General features: G+C 47.6%; 1 protein-coding gene across 3 annotated transcripts in view; it reads left to right on the forward strand.

The window, feature by feature from the left end:
- Positions 1-21157, forward strand: part of ARMH4 (armadillo like helical domain containing 4) — a 55437-nt gene extending 34280 nt beyond the window's left edge. For 2 of the 3 annotated variants that reach the window (XM_033515187.1, XM_015632285.1), the window contains exons 6-8: positions 12951-12982; positions 16757-16891; positions 17083-21157. In XM_033515187.1, coding sequence (XP_033371078.1) covers positions 12951-12982; positions 16757-16891; positions 17083-17151 — 236 coding nt within the window. In that variant the 3' untranslated portion in view covers positions 17152-21157. The remainder of the gene's footprint in view (positions 1-12950; positions 12983-16756; positions 16892-17082) is intronic. The other variant, XM_033515188.1, reaches the window with a different exon arrangement.
- The last annotated feature ends 1248 nt before the right edge of the window (positions 21158-22405 follow it).

A 22405-nucleotide genomic window follows, 5' to 3' on the forward strand; every position in this document is an offset into this window, starting at 1 on the left:
GGCAACCACAGCTTCTCTGGGCAAGCTCTACCAGTCCCACACCACCCTCAGCATCAAGAATTTTTCCCTGACATCTCATCTAAGTATCTTGTCCCTTAAAACCACAGTGCGATCAGGCCACTACAAAAAATGAGTTTAAAAAGTGTTCTCTGCTTATTTCCTCCCTATGATTTGTCAGTGACTTCTTTCTCTGTCTCTCTGCAGAGTTTATCTTCCTAGAGGGTTGACAGCACCCTTGTCAAGCCAACAGAAAATTTTCTGGCCCATTTGGTGGTCCTTGGAAAGCAAGCAGTACCAAGTGGCCTTCAGCACTTAGACCATAAACACTTGCTGCTACTTTGAAGGCAGATTGACCTCTGAGGCTTTATCCAGATAATGTTGTGAAGGTTCTCTTGCATCAAATTGTTTCTTCATTATTTGAACAGATGATGGCAGCAAAATCAGGAGTTGACTCAGAGATACTCAAAATATCTTCTTAGAGCCACATCATATCACTGTCCTAATCAGAGAGTGGGCTCTGAGCTGTTCCAATCAGGGTAAAGCCCTTTCAGGGTAAGTAAATTGTTACTGATTATCTTAATCTGCTTGTAGAAGCTCCAGATCTCCTCATTTCTGAGTGGAAGGAGGGGAGAATGCCCCAGTGCTGGGTGTGTGTTTGGGACAGCAGCAAACCCCACGGGCACTGGAGGCACACAGGAACAGTGCTCTGTGCCACATGTGAAGCAGATGGGAAGTGTGGATAGCAGAGGATCCAAGGATAAATCAGCCCTTTCACTGCAAGGCCATGCAGAGCTTGTCTGGGAGGTGATGATGATTTTATAAAGTTCAGTGGGTGGCAGCAAATTTCACCAAGATTTTAGGATATTAATTTGTCTGCAAATCCTCACCTATAATTGTTAATAGGTGCTGCAGAGAAAAGAGAGGTTTTGCTTCACAGCAGCCCCTGGAATGGCCTCTCCACTGCAATCAAACAATATGTGAGGACCTAGGGTACAAGACCAGGGGGATGTGGAGGTAGAGCTAGTGCTTAGTTTGGTGTTAACCCTCTCAAGCCAGGGCACCTCTCTCAGGTGTAGATAAAGAAGGAAGAACCAGGAGCTGCAGACTCCAGGTGATGGCCAGGCACTGCTCCAGTTTGCTGCTGGGTCCCACCAGTGCAGTTTTGCACCATCAGCCCCATGAAAGCAGATTTGTTTGTCTGGGGGTTGAATTTGGTCTTGTGCCCTTTTGAAATGCAGATCAGAAGAGGCCAGGTCCTACCACAGCCCACACCTTGAAGCTGCCTATCTAGACATAAATCAAAATTGCTCCTCTCCAAAGAATTTCCCTTCAGAGTTTTTTTAAAGTGTTTGAAATCAGCCAGTTTCCCTCATGCAAGCTAAAAATGGAGCTGCCTTCTCCACCTTTTGGTCTGCCCAGTTTATTTGTAGCTCCTTCATTTGGATAGACCAGGGTAAGCCACGTTCTGCCTCCTGCAAGAGTTTTTGTCTGTCAAACTTGTTTTCTCCTCATCCAGCATAGGCTCAGTGAAACCTTTTTGTTTGATTGCCATCATCAGGTGTCTGGGTCATTATTACTGAGAAGTACCCACAGAATTACTCCTGTGCTGAAGATGTTTGCAGCTTTTCCCTCTGTTTTCTTTGCTGGCTTTGGGTCTCCATTTGGCTGTAAATAGAATCAGAGAACCACAGGATGGTTTTGCTGGGAGGGGACCCTGAAGAGCATCAGTTCCACCCCCTGCCATAGGCAGGGACACCTTCCACTATCCCAGGTTGCTCCAAGCCCCATCCAAGCTGGCCTGGAACACTGCCAGGGATGGGGCAGCCCCAGCTTCTCTGGGCACCCCGTGCCAGGGCCTCCCCACCCTCACAGGGAACAATTTCCTCCTAATATCTAATTTAGCCCTGCTGTCTGTCAGTGTGAAGCCTTTACCCCTTATCCTGTCCCTCCAGGCCCTTGTAAAAAGTCTTTTTCCACCTTTGCTGTCAGCTCCCTTCAGGCACTGGAAGGCCTCAGTGAGGTCACCCCAAAGCCTTCTCTTTTCCAGGCTGAACAAGCCCAGCTCTCCCAGCCTTTCCTCTCAGCAGAGGGGCTCCAGTCCCCAAATCATCTTGGTGGCCTCCTCTGGACTCCAGCAGGTCAATGTTCCTCCTGTACACCCCAGAGCTGGATACAACACATCCTGTCACTGCTGTCAGCTTTGGATTCCCAGTCAGCAGATGAAGATGCTTGTTTATATTAGAGAACTGTTGTGAGTGCAATTAATAAAGCTGCGAAGCTGAAAAGTAGTTGAAGAGCTAAATATCATTATATAATGAGACCTCCTTCCCAGTAAATGATGTGAAAAATGATTTCTTGCAAAGAATAACAAATTGCTGTGGCTTTTTACCCTAATTGTAGATGCTTGATTCTAATTTGTTGTTTGTCATTTCCATGTAAATGAAGAGTCTTAGCTATAATTACCACATTTATGGCAAACAAGATACTATCATTTTCCAATGCTCACGAAGCACTGGCATGTTTAGAAATAGAAGAACTGAATAATTATCCCCCTTGTGCAGCTCTAGGGAGGGGTCTACAAGTCACAGAATACAGCTCTGTGTGCCAAACAGGTCTTGCACGAAGGCAGCTGATGCCATTAACCCTCCTCTGTATTTGGGGAGCCAACTCAGAGACATGAAGTGACTTTCCCAGTGCACTCAGCAGTGCTCCAGCTGCCCAGATCCCTCTGGACAGCATCTTCTTGTCTTCAGTGTCACAACACAAAAGATAGCAGAGCCATTGTTTTGGTTGGCACTGGATTTCCTGGTTTGTCCCAGTTATCCCAGTTCAGAGCAGCTGTGGCTGCCCCATCCCTGGCAGTGTTCCAGGCCAGGTTGGACATTGGGGCTTGGAGCAACCTGGGATAGTGGAAGCTGTCCCTGCCCATGGCAGGAGGGTGGAACAGGAGGGTCTTTAAGGTCCCTTGCAGGCCAAACCATTGTGTGACTCTGATGATTCTCTGCTCCACCAGAATCTGCCTTTTCCCTTGCACAGTTCCCAGTGTGTGCAGTCATAAATCAGACTGCTGAGGCTTCTGACCATGGGAGGCTGTGCAGCATCACTGACCTGAGCCCACACCACAGGCTTGGGATGAGCCCGCATCTGTGTGAGCTTCCTCCACAAAGGCCTCGTTGTGACACAAGCCCAGAGAGTGTAATGTCCCATGGAGATGGCAGTCCCCAGTCAGGAAAGGGCTGCAGGATGTCACAGTGACAAAATATGAGGATTGTCCTGCTGGGTTTCATCCCATCCCAGGCCCTCTGCTCCTCTGGCACCAGGCTGCTGCCAGTGTTGGGCGCAGCATACAGTGAGGCCAAAGCCTTTGCCTGATAGGTGACTCCAAAACCACCTTAAAATATTCCCCTCAGCCTTTTCCCCTGGGAAATCATTTTAAGGCAGCTGCCAGATTCTGTGTGGGGCCTGCCAGCAGCAGGGAGTGAGCACGTGTCCCCTGGAGGGGCTGTTTTCTCCTGGGAATGGATCCATCACCCTGGTGCCTGTGGAGGGATGATTCCTGTAGGCACCAAGCAGCCTGGAAGGACAAGAAGGATATCTGATTGATGTTTCATTTCAGCCAGTGCTGTAGGAACACTTCCTGATGCATCACATCCTGGTGCTTGGCTTCTGCTGGGGCCTGCTCTTAAACGATGGCCTCAGGGCCTTGCCAGGGCCTGCCTCGCACAGTGCTCGTGCTGCAGGGTGGCACTGTTCCTTCCAGGAGCACTGTTCTTCCAGGAGCATTGTTCCTTCCAGGAGCACTGTTCTTCCAGGAGCATTGTTCCTTCCAGGAGCACTGTTCTTCCAGGAGCATTGCTGCCAGGGAATTCTCATTCCCAGCACTTTGGCTCCGTGCCCTGTGCTGTCACCTCCCTGTCTGCCTGGTTTCCAGGCATGGAGTGTTTCCTGGAGCTCAGAGCCTCAGCAGCAGCCTGCAGGTACCTGGCTCTCCTGTGACCTTCCTGCCCTCCAAGGAGTGCTGGAATTCCTGGACTTTTCCAGGGTTCTTAGGGGATAAAATCTGCCACTGACTCAGCCATTTGTAGACAGAGGAATAAATAGCTGGTAGTGTAAGCCCACTGTAAAATCACTGTGCAGCTCCTGAGATCCTGCTGTGTCCATGTTCTCTCCTCACTTGGTTTGTTTTGCCCTTTGCTCATTCCCTTCTACCTCTGTCATTTTCTGAGGGCCCATTCCCATAGGTGTATCTGAAATGTTAAAAGTAGTTGGGAATAGTTTTGGCAAAACTGCCAGAGGACAGGGTTAGATGGTATATTTGGAAGAAATTCTCCCCTGTGTGGATGGGGAGGTCCTGGGTGCCCAGAGCAGCTGTGGCTGCCCCTGGATCCCTGGAAGTCTCCAAGGCCAGACTGGATGGGGCTTGGAGCCACCTGGGAAAGTGGAAGGTGTCCATGGCAGGGGGTTGGAACAGGTTGTTTTAAATAATGGCATCCTAAAGAACATTTGTTTCCCAAAAATCCCATTCTACTGTGATTTATTATTTGTACTGTCTTAGCTCCCAGAACATCCCACACAGATGGAGGTGTTACAGTAGGGGCTATTAAACTATGGAGGAAGAGGCTGTGACACAAGGAAAAGAAACACAAGTGACCAACTAAGCCATGATCTATTGTATCTTTAATATTCCCACAGTAAGGATGGAAAATGGAGTAAGATCAATTTACTTGTCCATAGTTATACAAGAAGTCAGGGACAGCTGTCAGGAACTTTAAGGCCCCATTTGGTGTTTGATCACAAGAGAATTGAATCACAGTGGGAATTGATGCTCAGTTCTGGATGCAGGGGGAATGTGGGATAAAACTTGTCCTGTTAGCAAACATAAGCAAGTTCATTTTCCTTTTGGGACTAACGCTGGATAATGCTGCTCTTCCCAAGTATTTGCAGGAAAATGAGTCTCTGTGATAATCAGACTTTATTTTTAGCATCTAATCGATGCTCTGGGCTTTGTGGTTTAATTACTGGAATAATTGTTTGCTGAAAACACAGTCTAATACCTGTTTTTTCCTTCAAAGGTCAACTCCATCATTTTTGTTTCCAACCATTTAGTCCTTTATTGATCTTTATGTCATTTCATGGGGAGTGCTGCGTCTTGACAGAGGAAATAAAGGCCAAAACTTGAAATAAGAAAAATAAAATCTTTTTCTTAAACACAAAAATAGAAAATCCCCTATTTCAGCCCTTGCTGCTGGCAAATCCTTCATACAGTGTCTCCAGGAAATAGGATTCTGAAAACTACTTTTGTTCTTTATGGAAGGAAAAAAGCAAACCAAGGTTCTTTTCCAATCCTGATTAGTATCAGACATAAACTGAAGCACAAAAAGAAATTTTGCAGCATAGCTGCTGATCCTTTAAAGTAGATAAGGCCATGGGCTCTGTCAGGAGGGCAGGAAGATCTCTCTGGTTTGCATTTGGAGAGGGCTGAGTGAGAAATGCCCTCTCCTCTCAGTACAGGGGAGTGTCACATAGCTTCAGCTGGAGATTTGGAAGGTATTTAATCAAATTACAGCCACCACTGTTTTGCTGCTGTGAGATGCTGTTGGAGCAGAGGGATCCATGAGGTGCTCTCCACCTGCAGCATCTCCACCTTTTCCACTCCTCCTGTCACTGAGACCTGACATTTAGTTTTAATTTGCAAAAAATCTATTCTGGGAGGGGCTGCTAGGCTATGGAGCAAAAAACAGGCTTGGTGAAAAATGGGCATTATAAGGTAGCATGGGACCGAATTCCATCTTGTGCTTTTTAAATAAATATAAAATATTTTAAATAAATAATATATATATAATATATATGTTATATAATATATATTATATATACGATATGGAATATATATTGTATTTATCCTAGTTAGGGCAAATTTGGGAGAGAACCTCCAAATGGAGGTTATAATATATATAATAAATTTTTTAAACTATAACTGTAAATATAACTATAAACATAAATATATTTATAACCCTAACTTTATATTTATATTTATATTTATATTTATATTTATAGTTATAGTTATAGTTATAGTTATAGTTATAGTTATATTTATATATATTTATATTTATATTTGTATTTATTTATATTTATATTTATATTTATATTTATATTTATATTTATATTTATATTTATATTTATATTTATATTTATTTACCATGGAGCCTGCTGGCAGGAGCAAGGAAGGATTTGTCTTCCAGGGCAGCATCCTTGGCTGCTGTGAATCGGGAGGTGACAAACTGAGGATCACAGTGGCCTCAAAGCTGGTCCAAAAAATCATCCAGAAGGGTTGAGATCGTGGAATCACAGAAGGGTTGGGACTGGAAGTGACCTCAAAGACCCTCTCTGTTCACACCTCTGCAGGGTGAGCAGGGACACCTTCCACTAGCCCAGGTTGCCCCAAGCCCCATCCAACCTGGCCTTGGCTGCACTTGCTGGGGAAGGAAATGTTTCCCCTCAAGGCATCGCTCTGTAAATCAGCAGAGCCATTAAATTGTTGGATTTATAGTCTGTTGTATTCTATTTCTTGATAACTTTACCAAATTGTAACTGTTTGGACCAAGATTATTCCACATTGCTTGTCCCAGACTTTTTAAAAAACACTTTGGCTGAAGAAGTCCACCTGCTCCAGTGGATAAATCATGGGAAGAATAAACTATGAATAAATTTTTTATTGGAGACATCTGAGAAAAAAATATTTGTACAGCAAAATTTTAGAATTGAGAGTGCAGGGATCAGAAAAACTCTGGTAAGAGGTCTATCAGGGCTTTGGAAAAAGCACTGGAAAAGCCTGGAAAACATTCTGTAATAGAGTTTGGCTCTTCAGCTGCTGCTTCTAGGTAGTTCTGTGTGGATAGTGGTAGGTGAATAAACACCACACAGATGCCACCTTAAAAAGGTTATTAAAGCTGCAAAGTCAAGGCTCATATTTTTCATCTTCAGCAGGATACAGCTTTGATGAGGAGCCTCCAGGGGGACCTTAGAGACCCTTCCAGGGCCTCCAGGGGCTCCAGGAGAGATGGAGAAGGACTTCAGACATGGGCATGAAATGACAGGACAGGAGGGAATGGCTTCAAACTGTCAGAGGGCAGAGTTAGATGGGATATTGAGAAGGAATTCTTTGCTGTGAGAGTGGTGAGACCCTGGCACAGGGTACCCAGAGAAGCTGTGGCTGTCCCTGGATCCCTGGCAGTGCCCAAGGCCAGTTTGGAGAGGGTTTGGCACAACCTGGGATAGTGGAAGCTGTCGCTGCTCATGGCAGGGGCTTGGAATCAGATGGGTTTTAAGTTCCCTTTAACCCAGCCCAGGCTGTGATTCTCTGAAAGCTGGTGAATCTGGACATTTTCAGCACAGGAGAACCCCATGAGCTGAGGCAGGGTGGATTCTCTCTGCTGGTGACTCCTGTGTTGCTCCAGGAGCTGTGCCAGGGCAGAGGGAGGGAGAAACTGATCCCACGTGTGCTCCAGCGTGGAAATTGCCATTTCCATAAAGAAAGTTTGCATTTCCTCTCCCAGAGCAGACACAGCTTTTGAGTGCAGTGTGATCCAGTAAATATTTAATCATACAACACATTGTGACAGCCAGTTCTCAGCAGTGTCCTGCTGATGCCTTTTAGGATAATGGGAGGTTTTGTACCTTGGCTTGGTTTTAACATCTTGTGCCTGTCTGGGGCAGTTGAGGGAGAAACAAAGAGTGTGTAGATGCCAATATGTGTTCTGAAGGCCCCACAGAAGAGCTGAGTTCACAGAGAAATGCCAAGGCACAAGGGCAGTGCCTTTGCCAGCCTCAGCAGGGGGCTGCTCCCTGTGGACAGAAAAAGTGGAAAACAGCTTAAAAAGTGCAAGGGAAAAGGAAAAGGAAGAATCAGACCTAATGTCACAGGGAACAGAGTGTCAAAAGGGTTGGTAAGGTCAGGGAAGGAGTTGAGAAGCCCATTTTAGGTCCTGCTTTCTGGGTGAGCGTGGTGAGTTGTCTCCCCATCTCCATTTCTTTTCCAAGAGATTTGTGGCAGTCTTGGGTTGCAACCAGGCTTGGACAGGCAGGGAAAAGGGTGAAATGGAACAGTTCAGGGACCAGACAGTGCCATGGTTGCTATTAAAGGTCACTGGGTTAATTCAAAGCTCACCCAAGCAAAGTTTTTATCTGGAAACATGAATGGTAATTGTCAGTTTGACATTTGTTTGATTATCCAGCTGTTCAAGTCTTCTCAAGTTGGGCAATTCATGAATCAACATTCCCATCAGGTAGGTGTAGTTGTTCTGGAATTAAAAATATGCTGCCTTCAAGCCAGATGCCATTTTCTTTATTATTTATTTGTGCTAGTAAGTAAATTGAAAATTGTGCTTTTTTAAGGGAAAGGAGCTGATGCACCCTTGTGCCATTAAGTTGTCAGAGCTGAGCAGATGAAGCACGAAGCATTTCTGCAAAATTGTTCTCACAAGTCTCATTTGGGAAAAAAGCTCAACCTGTAAGAGAAAGGGATGAAATCTGTAATGGAGCAGTTCAGGTTGCTTGGTATATACAGACTGATTGAAAGTAATCAATCTTTTCCTTATTTTTTACACTTTAACCAGCTCTCCTTTGCTGAAAGAGTGCAGGTTTGGATTAGATATTAGGAAAAAATCCTTGACTGTGAGGGTGGTGAGGCCCTGGCACAGGTTGTCTGGAGAAGCTGAGGATCCCCCATCCCTGGCAGTGCCACATTTTCACCTGGGGGTCGTGGTGGAGAGTTATTAAAAGGAAAAGTGATGGATGAACCTTCATCAGTAGCAAGATGGAGTTCTGGAATGAAGCTGTAAGTGCTGGATTTGAAAACCAGGCAACATCTGCAGGGACGAGTGATAATGTGCCATGGAAAAACAGAATTGCTTTAACTGATGATTATAAAAGAGGATATGATTAAAACAAGCTGATTAGATGAAACCAAAGTGACAAGACAAAGCAGCAGGCCATCCAAGAGGGGAGGGGGAAGCACAACTGATGACAGTAGGGCATGAATTATTGATTGAAATCTCCACCAGAAGTCTTTGCATTTTCTTATCTGGGAAGGGAGAGAATGAATGAGAAGCGAACAGAATTATTAAGCAGCTTTATCATTACATTGGAGTGGATAATTAAGCAATTAGGATTACTAAAAGTTGGCAAAGCAAGAGGCCCTGAGGACTTGTGCTCCTGATTTCAGAGGAGGGTGGAGAGGGAAAAGCCTTTGGTGAGAGATGAGATGGAGCCTTGTGGTGAGGCTGAAAGGCAGAGCCAGGCTCTGGCACCCAGTCCCCTGCAGCTGCCAGGACAGAGGGGCCACAGGAGACCTGGATAATGAAAAGGAACTCGTCTGAAGATGGACAATCCTTGGAACAGCAGCAGGGAGGGAGAGCAGGAGCCAAGGCCTCAGCATAAAAAGGGTCTGGACCCAAGTGAGTCCAGAGGAGACCACAAAGATGCTGTGAGGGCTGGAGACAGGCTGGGAGAGATGGGAGCATTCAGCCTGGAGAAGAGAAGGCTCTGGGGAGACCTCAGAGCACCTTCTGATTTTGGGCATCTGGGGCCATATTCCCACTGCTGTCCCCTCCTGAGCCCCCCACCTGCATCTGCCAAAACCTGAACTTCCCAAAGGGTTTTGCTCACAGGGAATTGTGACTGTCCCTTTGGGCCAGGTCCCTCCAGAAAGGGCCACAGGCTGTTGCTTAGCTCTGCAAATGAGCCTCACTTCTTTAGCTGGCACCAGAGCATCTGAATAGCTGCACATTTTGAAGGGGAAAGCTGGGTAAAACTGACTAAAAATAGCACATTGCATCTGTAACTGTCTGAATTCATCCTGGGCTGCTCTGAGGCCGATGCCAAAGGACTGTGCTCCTCCTCTGTGCTCCTGACTGGCTTAACCCTAAGCTATATGTTATTTAAAATTAATTTGCAGAGATGTAGACATTATATAAATCACTGAGGGAATGTCAGATTACATATGCAATTTGCAGAAGTGCTCCACACTCATCTTACTTAGCTCCCCATGAAACCAAGGGATCAAAACTAAGCTGAGGCAGAGAGTTTGGACCAGTCACCATCCTGAAAGTGCCATGGAAGATGAGCCAGCACTGCAGACACTTGTTACTAATTCACACCCAGAGATTCTTGCAATTTCTTCAGGACATTCAGCTATCAGAGAAAGGAGGAATAAAGAGGATGATGAAAAATACATGGGCTAGAGTATTTCTTACTAATTATTTGCTTGGCCTCATTGGCAAGTCACCTGGTGTTCTTGGAGAGTGCTGCATTTTCATGGGAAGGTGCCAGCCATAATGTTCCTCTCCCAAGGCCAAGCCAGAATATTAATTATGGATTCTGTTGCATAATTAGAGTCTGAAGCCCAGAGTTAATTGGTGGTAGCTGCTTAGCATAGCTATCAATTCTACCTTGAAATGATGCTCTGTCTCCTGCCCCCACACACACGTGGTGTCCTCAGATGGGTAAATCATTGGAGCAGCTCGGTTTTGGTGACACAGTGGCTTGTGATTTCCTCCCAGGTGTTAGAACAGTGTTGTGCATTGGTGAGACGTGAGAAGTGCTTGTAATTCATGGTAATCCAGTGCTCCTTGACTTGTCCTGGCCCCAGCCTGACAGGTCTGGGTCCTTGCTGTGACAGCTCCATGCTCTCTGCTCCTTCTTGGTGCAGCCCTGCCAGGACCTTGAAGGGTTTCTAACCTCCTGCTGCCTGAATCTCATTAATGTGGGGCCACTCTCTTCCTGCTAGAGAGATCAGAGGCTGTGGCTGCATTAGAGCATCCCCTGGAGAGGCACCTAGTCAGGGAGAAATCACCTTGGCTTGTTTTTCCCGTGGCCTGGGTTGATTCCCAGAGGCACCTGCCGTGTTCCTCACGCCTGAAAACAAGGCTGTGTTTGATGGCAAACAAATGTGTAATAGCAAATAAAGATTTGTACTCCTGAGCTGGTGGGCCCCAGCAGGCGTGCTGCTGCTGTTCTGTGGAGCAGAGGGGAGCAAAGCCAGAATCTGTGTTCATTAAAAATAGGTGATAGGATATTCTTAGCTCAGCCCCTGCCTCTGCCTCGGCAGAAATACTCCGGAGTTAATTGCTGCCGTTGTTCAGCTGCAGGAAAGTGGGTCGGCTATTGATGAGATCACTGATCCCATATAATTGTTGGGAAAGATGTAAAAATAGGCTTTGTGCTCAGCTGGAGCTTGGGGCAGCCGAGCACAGCGTGCACACACTGCAGGTGTCCCCCAGCCCTGGGTCTGCAGCTCTGTGGCTGAGCCACTGTCACCTCCTCCTGGCACTGTCACACCTGCAAACCCAGCCCAGGTTTCCTTCCTCTCTGGGATTCTGCTGGAAGCAACATCCAGGCCATGCAGGCTTGGGCTGGCAGAGCAGGATTGTGGTGGCACCTTTATAAATTGAGTTTTTCATAGCTTAGCCTATGCAGGCCAGGACTAATGGTGGGAAGAACTGATAAAACAAGACCTCTTGTCCTCTTCTAGTGCTCTGTGTGTCCCTCTCCTGGATAATTCATCTTTTTTCTCAGCTCTCCATCAGAGATAAGTGCACCTGTGCCTCTTCCACACATGTTCACCTTCAGCCAATTTGGGATCCTTCTGTTTGGAAGGTGTTGTGTTGCTAACACTTCAAAGGGAGCATTCAAATCTCTTTGAACTTGTGTTCTATCTGAGACATAAAATAGCAATTTCCTAATTTATTTATTTATATCTGTTGTTCTGAGGCACAAAATAGCCATTTGATATTTTATTTATTTATATTTATTGTTCTATCTGAGACATAAAATAGCCATTTGCTGCTGGCCTTCCCATTTCCCCTCCCCAAGGCTCCTTTCAGAAGGGTGCTCTGAGTGCTGCAGGTGCACATGCAGGGACTGATATTGCTAATTCAAGCTTTGAAGGGACGTTTTATAACAAAGCAGGCTTGGAAATCAGGTCTAAATCCATAAACTGTGTGTTACATTTGGGATTTAATGTAACATATTTAATGCCCTGGAAGAAATATCCCTCAGAAGGACATTGCTGCATCTAAGAGTCCCCTGTGCCTTTAGCATTGTCCTCCTGGAGAGATGGGAATCCTTGAAAAAACACAGTTGCTGAGCCTTAAAAAAACCCCAACATTTAACTCTTTATTGCTTCTTACTTCTGAGCAGGAATTTGTTAAAAATCCTGGTGGATCCCTGTGGGCGTTCTGCCCTCAACACCCCGATGCCCTGTGGTGTCAGTGACTCCTGCACCCACTGCTGAGCCCCTGCAGCTCTTTGAGAACAGTGAATATTTCATCCCAAAGCACATTACAGAATTTTAATTCTCAGCTGTCATATTTCACGGGACTTATTTGACTGTTAGGAGAAGAAAGTGGCACTACTGGCAGTATAAATTTGCTTGGTTTAGTGATTTAGCACCTCCAGTGCTATCCCAGCCCTCTGGAGACTTCCCAGAGCAGGCAGTGGCTTTTCCAGAAAAGCAGGGGAATAAAAGGCAGTGAATAATAGATTTTTAGCCATCATTACAAGCTACACAAAGTACAGGGAAGAATATCCACACAGAGGAGGGGATAACTGCACTGTGAGGTTTTCTCCTGGTCACACGCCCCAGTGTGTGTATGAGAAGTGATGGTCAAAAACCCCAAACATGAAATACTGGTTTTTATCTTCCTTTTTCAATCACTCTGGAGATGTGAATTGCTCAGGCAAAGGTGAGCTACTTTCCTGCCAACTCACTCCAAGAGTTTCTTGCATTGATTTGCTGCATTTGCTTTTTCTCATGAATGAGAAAAGAGGAAATCTGAGGTTCAGCCTTACCAGCTTGTCAATTTAATTGCTGTCTATTTTAATGTTACCACTATTGTTCATCACTAATTAATAGAAGTAACATGTTACAGCTTTTATTTTTCCTTATTTTTCAGTGAGAAGCTGGATGGAGAAGCTGAAAGATAAGGTAGGAAACTGAGAGTTTCAGTTCCTTTCAAAGCAAAGCCACTTTTACTTGCAGGAATAAACAAGTTCTTGTCAGTGCACTTCTTTATCTCTACACAGACAGTTGAGAAAGGGCTTAAAATTTTCTCTGGGAGGCAAATGAACCAGATGCTGCTGGTATAGAGTGGTGTGAATCCACAATAAATCCCTGATGGGTTGTAACTAAGGGCAGGAGGGACAGAAGTGTTTGATTGATTTCTCTGCACCAGAAAATGACCTTGTCAGATAACTTGAGTTACTTTCTTTTACTTCCCCTTAGTTTACCATAGAATAGTTTTGGTTGGAAAGGACTTTTGGAAGTCCATCTAGTCCAACCCCTCTGCACTGAGCAGGGATCTTCCACCAGATCAGGATCAGGTTGCTAAGGACCCTGTCCAACCTGACCTGGAATGTTTCCAGGGTAAAGAATTTCATTCCACCCCTTTTTCCTAAGTGCTAAGCTCAGTTCTGGATCCAAATCAGGAGGGTCTGGTGCTGCTCTCTGGTGAGAGGCTGCATGCCATGCCAGTGCCTCTGGATCAGGCCTTTCCTACCTCCATGTGCTGCAAATCCCTGGAAGGACAATGATCAAACACAGTAAAACTGGCAAGGTAACAGACCCTGATCATTCCTCCCTGCCATCACAGGGGGCTGGTCCATGGGATCAAGAGCTGTGCCAGCCACAGGCAGTGATGGCTTTTTAAGCTCTGCTGCCCAGGAGCAAATATTGACATTTCAAAATGGTTGTGAAGCCTTCCAAGTGTTGTGCTGCTGACAGCAGAGCCATGAAGCTGGAAATGAGGTGGCAGCAAGAACATTTCGTGACTCAACAGGCCTTGGGAATTCTTGAACAGGATCAGAGCCAGTAGAAACAAAAACCATCCCAAGGAGGGAGAGTGATCTCTGAAAACACAACTCTGAGCTTGGGCAAACTCACCCAGCCAGCCCAGCCTTCCCACGTGGTCCACACCAAATTTCAGCAGCACTTTCACCATCAAGTCAGAGCAGAGAAACAGGGTCTGGGTGTCTGTCTCCTAATGCTGGGGAGTGGGAGGGTTTAAGGCAGGTTCTGCCCAGCCCTTGCTGAGTTGCCTTTCTGCCTGCACTAGGAGGGAGGCAAGTCTAGAGCGAGCTCTGCTCACAGCAGAGCTCCTTGGCCTGGGATTCATCCAGAGCAGAGGCTGAAAGGACAGAGAATGGTTTTCCCAGTGAAGGTAAAGAGCAGCCAGAGGCTGGCTGTGTGCCTGCAGGGATTGCAGCATGCACAGGTCACCTGCTCATGCCAACACGTGGCACAGCACGAGCTTGGGGACATCGGTGTCTTCTCACTGAAGCTGTAGCTCTCACATCTTTCCTCCTGTCACCTTGTTGGCCACCTCTGCCCTTCCCTGTGGCAGAGGGGCTGCATGTTCCTGTCTCCAGCAGAGCTCTGGAGAGTCTGAACTCGTGCAGGCAGAACCTGGTGTGGCAATGCCCAGCACAGGCACTGGTGTATCTGAGGATCCACTGGTGTCCACTTCAGGGAGAGACTCCTGAGCCACCTTCCTCCCTTGGGGAACAGCAAAGCTTTCACCTGGCTCACATTTTTCCTTAGAAAAGCCAAACAAAAACCACTCTCACTCCCAACCAGTTGCTGGTGTAGTGAATCACTTGCAAATGAGTCTGTTCACCCCGTTCCCTCCACTTCCTAGTTGAGTTTATCAGCACCAGTCTTTTTTGCCCCTCTCATTTGCCTCTGTCCTCTGTTTTATCAGCCCTCCATCCAGAAGAGGATTCCAGCCCATAACTGAGAGATATGTCCTTCCCTGTCCCTCAGGTGTGGGGGCTGTGGGACCAGAACTGTGGGTCAGGGACAGATTCATGTCTGGTCTCCTGCAGTCTGTGCAAATGCTGCATTTGGTGTGGCAAATAATGGACATGAAGTTCCTCTGAAGTTCTCATGGTGTTATCTCAAAGCCCAGCAGGGCCAGGAAGGTCACAAGCATGGATTTAAAGCATGCCTAAAGAAGCTAAATCTTCCCCATAAAGGGGTAAAAATGTGGCTTTGGCCTGTGAAATGGGGTTTTCTATCAAGAAAGTGCAGAAGCTTTCAGAAATTGGGCTTCAAGACACAGAAGAGCTGGGTTTGCTTCACATCACAGGGTTTTGGGGTATAAAACATTGATCTGGGGGCTGGGGGGAACCTGTCAAAGGCCATGGGCTGGTCAGGCGTGATAAAGGCTCACAGACAGGCTGAGGAGCTCATTGTGATTTCTGACATGGAAACTCAACTGGGCAGCAGCTAAAAGCCATTTGCAGCCTCCCCTCACTGCCCATGCCAGCAGCAAAGTTCCAGAAATAGAAAACCTCACGCTGCACTAATTAGGTCACCCAATTAAGGTATCTTAATTGCCTCATGGAGACACAGCCCTCAGCTGTGTCCTCACTAACCTCCTTTTTTGAGAGCTGGGCTCAGGGATGCAGCCCCTTCCCAGCTGAACAGGGGTTGGTTTTCTGGGAGGGTGTCCAGGGAATGGGAATGCATGGGAATGCAGTTTAAGATCCCTCAAGCTTTGGGATCCAGACATGAGGCTGTTACTATGCAAAAAGCACTGAGTAGGATCTTGGGGGAGCAGACCAGCCCTCCCTTGGCATTGTGCCTGCCCCAGATGAAAGCAGATATTTTCATTCTCCAGGTAAGTGTACGAAGGCAGGGTACTGCACCTGAATAGCTTTTTTATTTCCTCCCAGTCAGTGGGTCATGGAAGAAGAGAGGTTATAGTGATGTGTGTGCTGTGCTGTGTTTTAAAGGCACAGATGAAGACAAGTGGTTGTAAGCAAAGGGCTGAGGCTTGCTAGGAGCTGTCTGATGGTCAAGCACTGGTGCCTGTGTCCCTTGGCAGGTGTAAAATCTCTTCTGGGGGGTGTAGCAGGCAAAGGGTGAAGCTGTAGTGGCACAGCAGAGGATTCTGGTGCAGTGTGAGGAGAGGCAGAGCTGCAGAGGGGGGAGCAGGCTGTACCTGCCTCCCTTCCAGCACTGAGCCCACCAGCCCAAATTAGGTGAAGATTCTGAAGCAATCTTGCATTTTAAAGCTTATGCTTATTTCAAGCAGTAAAATATAAAATAACAGGCACTTGGGAATATTTTCCTAAGGATTTAAAGTGTTTAGATGTGTAATTTTAGATTAGTCATGCTGTCTGTATTTTATTTTTTTTTTAATGGGCAGTGCAAACACACAGATCCCAGCGATTTAATTAGGCCTGGTTAATTTTTCTGTGCTCCCCTTAAGGCCAGCTGAAGGTGTGTGTGCCCTCCCTCTGTGTCATCATCCTGCTGCCATGCAGGGGACCCCTTCCCATGCAAAGCCAAAGTGTTTGGCTCAAAGATTTGGAGCACAAAGCCAAGGAGGCCTTGGAGTGGCTCGAGATCACCTTCCTTTGGCAGCCAGGCTTTTCCTTCACACCTGCATCCCCATTGAGACACTTCACCCCAGCACTCACCCAAATTGTTCCCTCTCCTAAAGGCAGGCAAGCACTTCAGGGCCTCAGCTGTGAGTTTCTGTCAGGAAAAGCTGAGTTGTGGTGGTGACCAGCTGGCTCCTGGAGTGAAGCTTAGTCCCTGGAAGCAGGAATCATCCCTGGCAGGCAGGTGATGGGGACTCAAATCCAATAAACTTTGAGGAAATCACCGTAGGGATATATTGCAGCCCTTGGCTGGTAGAAATGACTGAAAGGATGGCTTTGGGAGTGTTGCTCTGCTCCTCTCTTTTCCATTTAGGCAGGATACATGTCGGGGATGCTGGTTCCTGTGGGAGTTGGAATAGCTGGAGCCCTGTTCATCCTGGGAGCGCTCTACAGCATTAAGATTATGAATCGCCGGAGGAGAAACGGCTCAAAGAGACATAAAAGGAAGGTATGGAAACTGCCAGGGAAAGGTATGGAAACTGTGAACCCTTCTGGCTGTAAAGCTAACACAGCCTGGGCAGGGTCTGTCTGAGCTGGAGTGTCCGGGGCACCTCCGCTACAGGATGGGGGCATCGGAATTCTCTTCATTCTGTTCCTTCTCGCACGTGGACCTCTCTGATGTTTGTTTTCCTCCCCCAGCAGAGGGAATTTAACAGCATGCAGGACCGAGTCATGCTCTTGGCCGACAGCTCCGAAGACGAATTTTGAGTGGAACTGCAGTGTCCTTGGGAGAGCCGGTGACTTTTCAGAGGAGGGAGGGAGGAAAGGGAGAGAGGAGGAGGCGAAGAACGAGTGATTTTTGTGCTGCAGCGCTGCTCCCTCGGCTGCCCCGGGCAGGGGTGGTGTCCCCAGCCGAATGACAATGACAATGCTATGCTCTACGTGTGCCACCCGTGATGTTTGTTTTGATACAGTAGTGGAGATCTCACACTCGCCCCCGGCGCCTCATTCAGAGCCACAGCTGGAGCTGATCCACGTGGATGATTATTTTCCTCTTGCCCTGGTGTACTGTTTTGGTCCTGGCTGGCAGTAATCTAATCATAACAATTGCTCTCACCCATCCCAGGAATGGAAATCTTTACTGTGAATGACTTCTGTCCAATTCATTTTAAATGTTACATTACCTGAGCTAGAGTTCATTAGTGCTAAGATTAGCTGCTCTGCTTAATTAATGAGTTGTAAGCCTGAACTGTATCCCTGGCTGCCCGAGAAGTGCCCGTGCTCAGGGCTCTTGATACAGTTTGAAGCACATTTCTGCCCTTGGGTGCCCCCACTGTCACCCCTTTCTTCCTTCAGCTCTGCTCCACGCTGCTTGGAGATGCAGGAATGGCCTCAGCACCTGATTCCACCATGAAATTCCTTGTCCATGTCCAACCAGCACTGTCTGTTACAGCACAATAAATACCAGCACTCACCTACTGACGGGTGGTCTTGCCTGGATCTCTTGGCTTTTGTGTGCGAGGAGGTGAGAGAAGAGGCAGGTCAGAGACTTCCCCAGCCTCTGCCTCCTGTTGGAAGGACACTAGCTCCAGGTTCATCTCTTTCCAGGGCTGCATTCCCATAGGGATGAGAGTGGAGCCTCTGTACCCCTTTACCCCACTGGAAAATGCATTTTCAGCCCCTGACAGCTGCGTGAACAGCAGCAGCTTTGGGGAGTCTGGATGGGTCTTGTCTCACAGGATGGTTTGGCTTGGAAGGGACTCTCAAGGGACCTGGTTCCAATTCTGACACCTTCCACTAGACCAGGTTGCTCCAAGCCTCATCCAGTCTGGCAAACATCCAGGGAGCCACAGATTCCCTGGACAACTGGTCTCCAGACCATGGAACAGAGAAAGGCACTAAAGGCTGGGGAGCAGGTGACAGTCACTGTTGAGGGATTTGTGGCTAATAGTGGGAAAACAACAGGAGCTGAAGAGATGTCAGCTATGGGGGGTGAGATGACCACACTGGGAACACTTGGCTGTAGGGAGAAAGGTGGATTCATGGCACAGATGGATGCAGGGGCTTGTGGAGGTGCCCTGTTAGCCCTGAGTACTGAGGGAGACGTGCTTGAGGTGTCACAGCCATTGAGCAGGGGACAATAATGTCGCTTTGCCCAGAAATACTGTCCAAATAGCCAGGAAAAGGGCTGCACTATTGATCTCTGCTTCCCACTGGGGAATTGCTTCAATCTGACATACAAAACATCTGTGTTGCTGAGGTGGGAATCGCTGTTCTGTGGAGAATCATCCTTCCTGCAAGGAACAGTGACTTGCCAGAGGAGAACTGATCAGAAAAGTAAGGGCAGACCCCACATCTGCTGAGATTAAATCCCAAAGCCTTGGGAGAAATGGGAGGGAGGAGAGGTTGAGGAGGGGCAGGAGCAGGATTTGTTCCTGTGAAGGAGGAAAGAGCTGTCAGATGGTGAGCAAATGTCCTGTGGAAGTATCAGAGGAATTGCAAGGCAGAGAGGACAGTCAGAAGACCCTCGTGAGGTGAGATCTCCCTTGAGAGGGTCAGGGCCTGCTCTGGACATTAAGTTATCAGATGTGATGATCTGAACAACCACTGCTCATCAGAGCCCAGGCACTCTCCTGTGAGCCTGTGGCACCCACTGGGGCACCTGGACAAGAACAGGTGGGACAACCTGGTTTCAAAATGCTGCTCTAATGCTCAGTCTTCCAGTCCAGCAGCTGTGTGTGGAACCTCAGTCATTCCTCCTGCTGGGTGCATGGGGAGCAGGCTGTGGAGACAACATTTTGGAGGGGTTCTTCCTACCCTAATTCCTCCAGGAGAAGCTTCCCCAGACAGGGCTCCACAGTGCATCTCTCCCTTCTTGTTCTTGAAACTTCATCCAGGAGGATTTTGCCTTGCTAAAAGCAGCCCCACATCTTTAACAGGCACTGACTGGCAATACACCATTAAATCCAAAATTAAGGCCTCTTTCTCACACAGTAAGTGGTCACTCCAAGTTAAGATGAACTTTTCCCTCCAGGATCTCTCCCCTTTTCCTTCTCATTCCTAAGTGTTGGGGCTTGGAGGAGCTTGGGAGGTGTTAACAGTTCAGGGGATCATTCCTGGCTGTCTTGCACTATTGGGAAATATTGTCCCTTGGGCTCTCTGATAATTTATTCCTGGTAAGACACGGTGGGGATTGCAAAGTGGATATCTGATAAAATATCTGATAAAACACAGAGCTGCTGGGTCAGTCAGGAGGAGGAGGAGGGATGGCTGAGGAAAGCTGCTGGTTTAAGTAGCCCAGCTCTGGCAGCTCAGGAGGATCCTTAAGGATGGGTTGTCAGTTTGATGGATTGGGAAGGCAGGTGGGGAGGTGCTGTGGCCTTTTGTTGTGCTAATAAATCCCCTGTTTGGGAAACACCCCTTTCTGCAGGGGCAGTCAGCTTCCCTGCCTCTCTTCTCCCTCTCCAGCATAATGAACTTGAGGAATTAAAGGCAACACTGCCAGTCAGGATGATGAAAGTGGGGTTTTACTGCATTCGTGGGGGGCCCTGGTGTCCTCAGAACCAGAGTTCCCTCAGAGAGAACATGGCAGGGGTGGCTTGGATGCTGAAAGTCGACAAGGAAGGGAGGCCCAGTTGCATGCACAGTTCAGTGTGAGCTCTCTGGTCTCCTTTGGAGACAGGTTTAAGAGTTAGATGGGTTTCCCAAAGGTTTTTCTTGTGCTCTCTCTGCACTGCCAGGCCTGACTCTGACTCTAAAATCCTTCACCCAAGGATGGGACCTGACCACTGCTGCCAGCTTCCTGAGCTGCCCAGCAGTGCAGAGATGCCAACTGATGGCCATTTGGAGGGGAGGTTTCTGTGGAATAGCTGGTTTTGGTCAGCCCTGGAGGCTCCCCATGCCTTCAGCTTAACCTGGAAGCAAGGTGGACAATCAGAACCAGCCTTGGCTCGAGGGAAGCTTGTTGGGAGGCTTTAGAGCTCAGGTTTCCTGCAGTGCCCTTGGCATCAGTGCAGTGTCTGCAGGTCCTTAAAGCACGAGCACCACTCAGCCCCTTCCCTTCTCATTCCAGGCCAATAGACTTCAGATTGAGCTCTTAAAAATATTCTCTGCACAGCTCCTGGAGTTTGGTTCATTCCCTTGAAAAGTTCAGTTGGCAGCAGGGAGGGGGCAGGGGTTCAGGTGGGACCTGGAGCTCCAGTGGCCTAACACTGCTGATTTAATCTTTCCCTCTGCCTTGCCAAGCCAGCAGATTCTTTTGGAAGAGGCAGGGCAAGGAAAGCAGCCAAGAAGGGCCCTTCTCATCCTCTGTGCTGGGTGAACTGCAAGTCCCTGAGTGCTGAGCGTGGTGACATTGGCATGTCAATGTCACTGCAGCAATAACAACCCCTGGACTCCACACAGGACGAGCCACTCACCTCCCTTTTGCATTTTCCTGCTAGCACAAGGCAGAATTTCATTGTAGGCACTGCACAACAGCTTTGGCATCTCCAGCCCCACTTCTGACAGAAGCCTGGCAGCTCTTGCCCCGATGGAATGCACCTGCACCACACAGCTGCTGATTCCTAAAGGTGTCTCTGAGGCCAGATGTTCACCCTGCTGAGGCTTCTCTGGACTGCACTGCTTCCACAGAGTGCTGTGAGCAGTCCTCGTGCTTCCTTGTGGTTTTCTATTTTGGACAGGAACAACTCCTCATCCTGTAACTATGGAATGTAGCACTTTGTTAAATGAAAACATTGGGAAATAAAAAGCTGTCCATCATAGCTGACTTTAAGTGCCTCGTCTCCCTGCTCTGTGGTTTATTCAGTGTCTCAGCTGAAGTTGTGAAGTGATGCTTGAAAGATTTGAGTGTTGTTTCCCTCTCCAGGCTGCATGGTCAGTGCAAGGACTCGGGCTGGGCTTGCAGGGCTCATAGGAGCCATGGGGAACCTCAGCCTGGCACTTTTTGGGTAGGATTTACCTGGAATTAGGTGTTTGCCATAGACTGTGATGAGTGACACCCCCACCTTAGTTTGCAGTGGCAGGAATGAGCCCCAACAGTGACATCTCTGCACACCAGGACATTTTTTCTTTCTGTTTCATCCTGTTTCTGATTTGTCTGTGCCCAGATCTTCCAACACCCCAGTAACAGGATGTGTGGCTGTCCTTCTCCCATCTCCCTCCACTAACAAGAGCCAGCAAGAACTATTTGTCACTGTGTGTATTTTCTCTAATGGAAAATGGCTTGTTCAAAACAAGAAATTCCCAGGGAAATAGCTGCTTGGGGATTGCATGAACACATTCTTTGCTAATTGGTAGTTGCCAAAAACAATCTGTATATTCATGAAGCTGTTTGCTGCACTGCTGGTTTTTTCCAGTGAAAAAAACCACCAAGACCTGCTGAAAGGAGATAAACAATGACAATGGTTTTTTTTTTCCCCTAGGTCTATTTCCTTAGGAAATTACTCTCTGTGATCTTGCAGCCTCTGTCCATCAGCTGGTCTCCTTCTAACGTCCCTGACTCTGCCAACCACACCAGGGGTTTGTGAAAATCGGGGAGAGAAGAGACCATAATAAAAAAAATAACCAAGAGGAGTGTGTGTGGAGCTGTTCTGAGGCTGCAGAAATCCTGCATTTTCAGCATTTATATATGGCTTGATGGAGAGGATGAGCTGGATGTCCTGGAAATCACTGGGGTTCCTGCCCTGTGTGGGTTCCTTGGGGCTGAGCACAGCACAAGGATGAGTCTGGCACAGAGCTCAGCCTGTTTCAGTCACGAGCAGGACACTGACTGTGCAGAGCAGCACAGACAGCCCAGCTGGGGGAGATTTCATCAATGTGTTTGGGAAGGACAAGACAAAGCCATTCCCTGCATGTTCTCCCCAGGTGCCACATCCACATGGCTTTAAAATCCCTCCAGGGATGGGGACTCCACCACTGCCCTGGGCAGCTCTGCCAGTGCTCAACAACTCTTGTTGGGAAGGAATTTTTCCAAATATCCAACCTAAACCTCCCCTGGTACAACATGAAGTCATTTCCCCTT

The sequence above is a fragment of the Parus major genome, chromosome 5 (assembly GCF_001522545.3).
Source record: "Parus major isolate Abel chromosome 5, Parus_major1.1, whole genome shotgun sequence".
In the NCBI taxonomy this organism is placed as follows: domain Eukaryota; kingdom Metazoa; phylum Chordata; class Aves; order Passeriformes; family Paridae; genus Parus; species Parus major.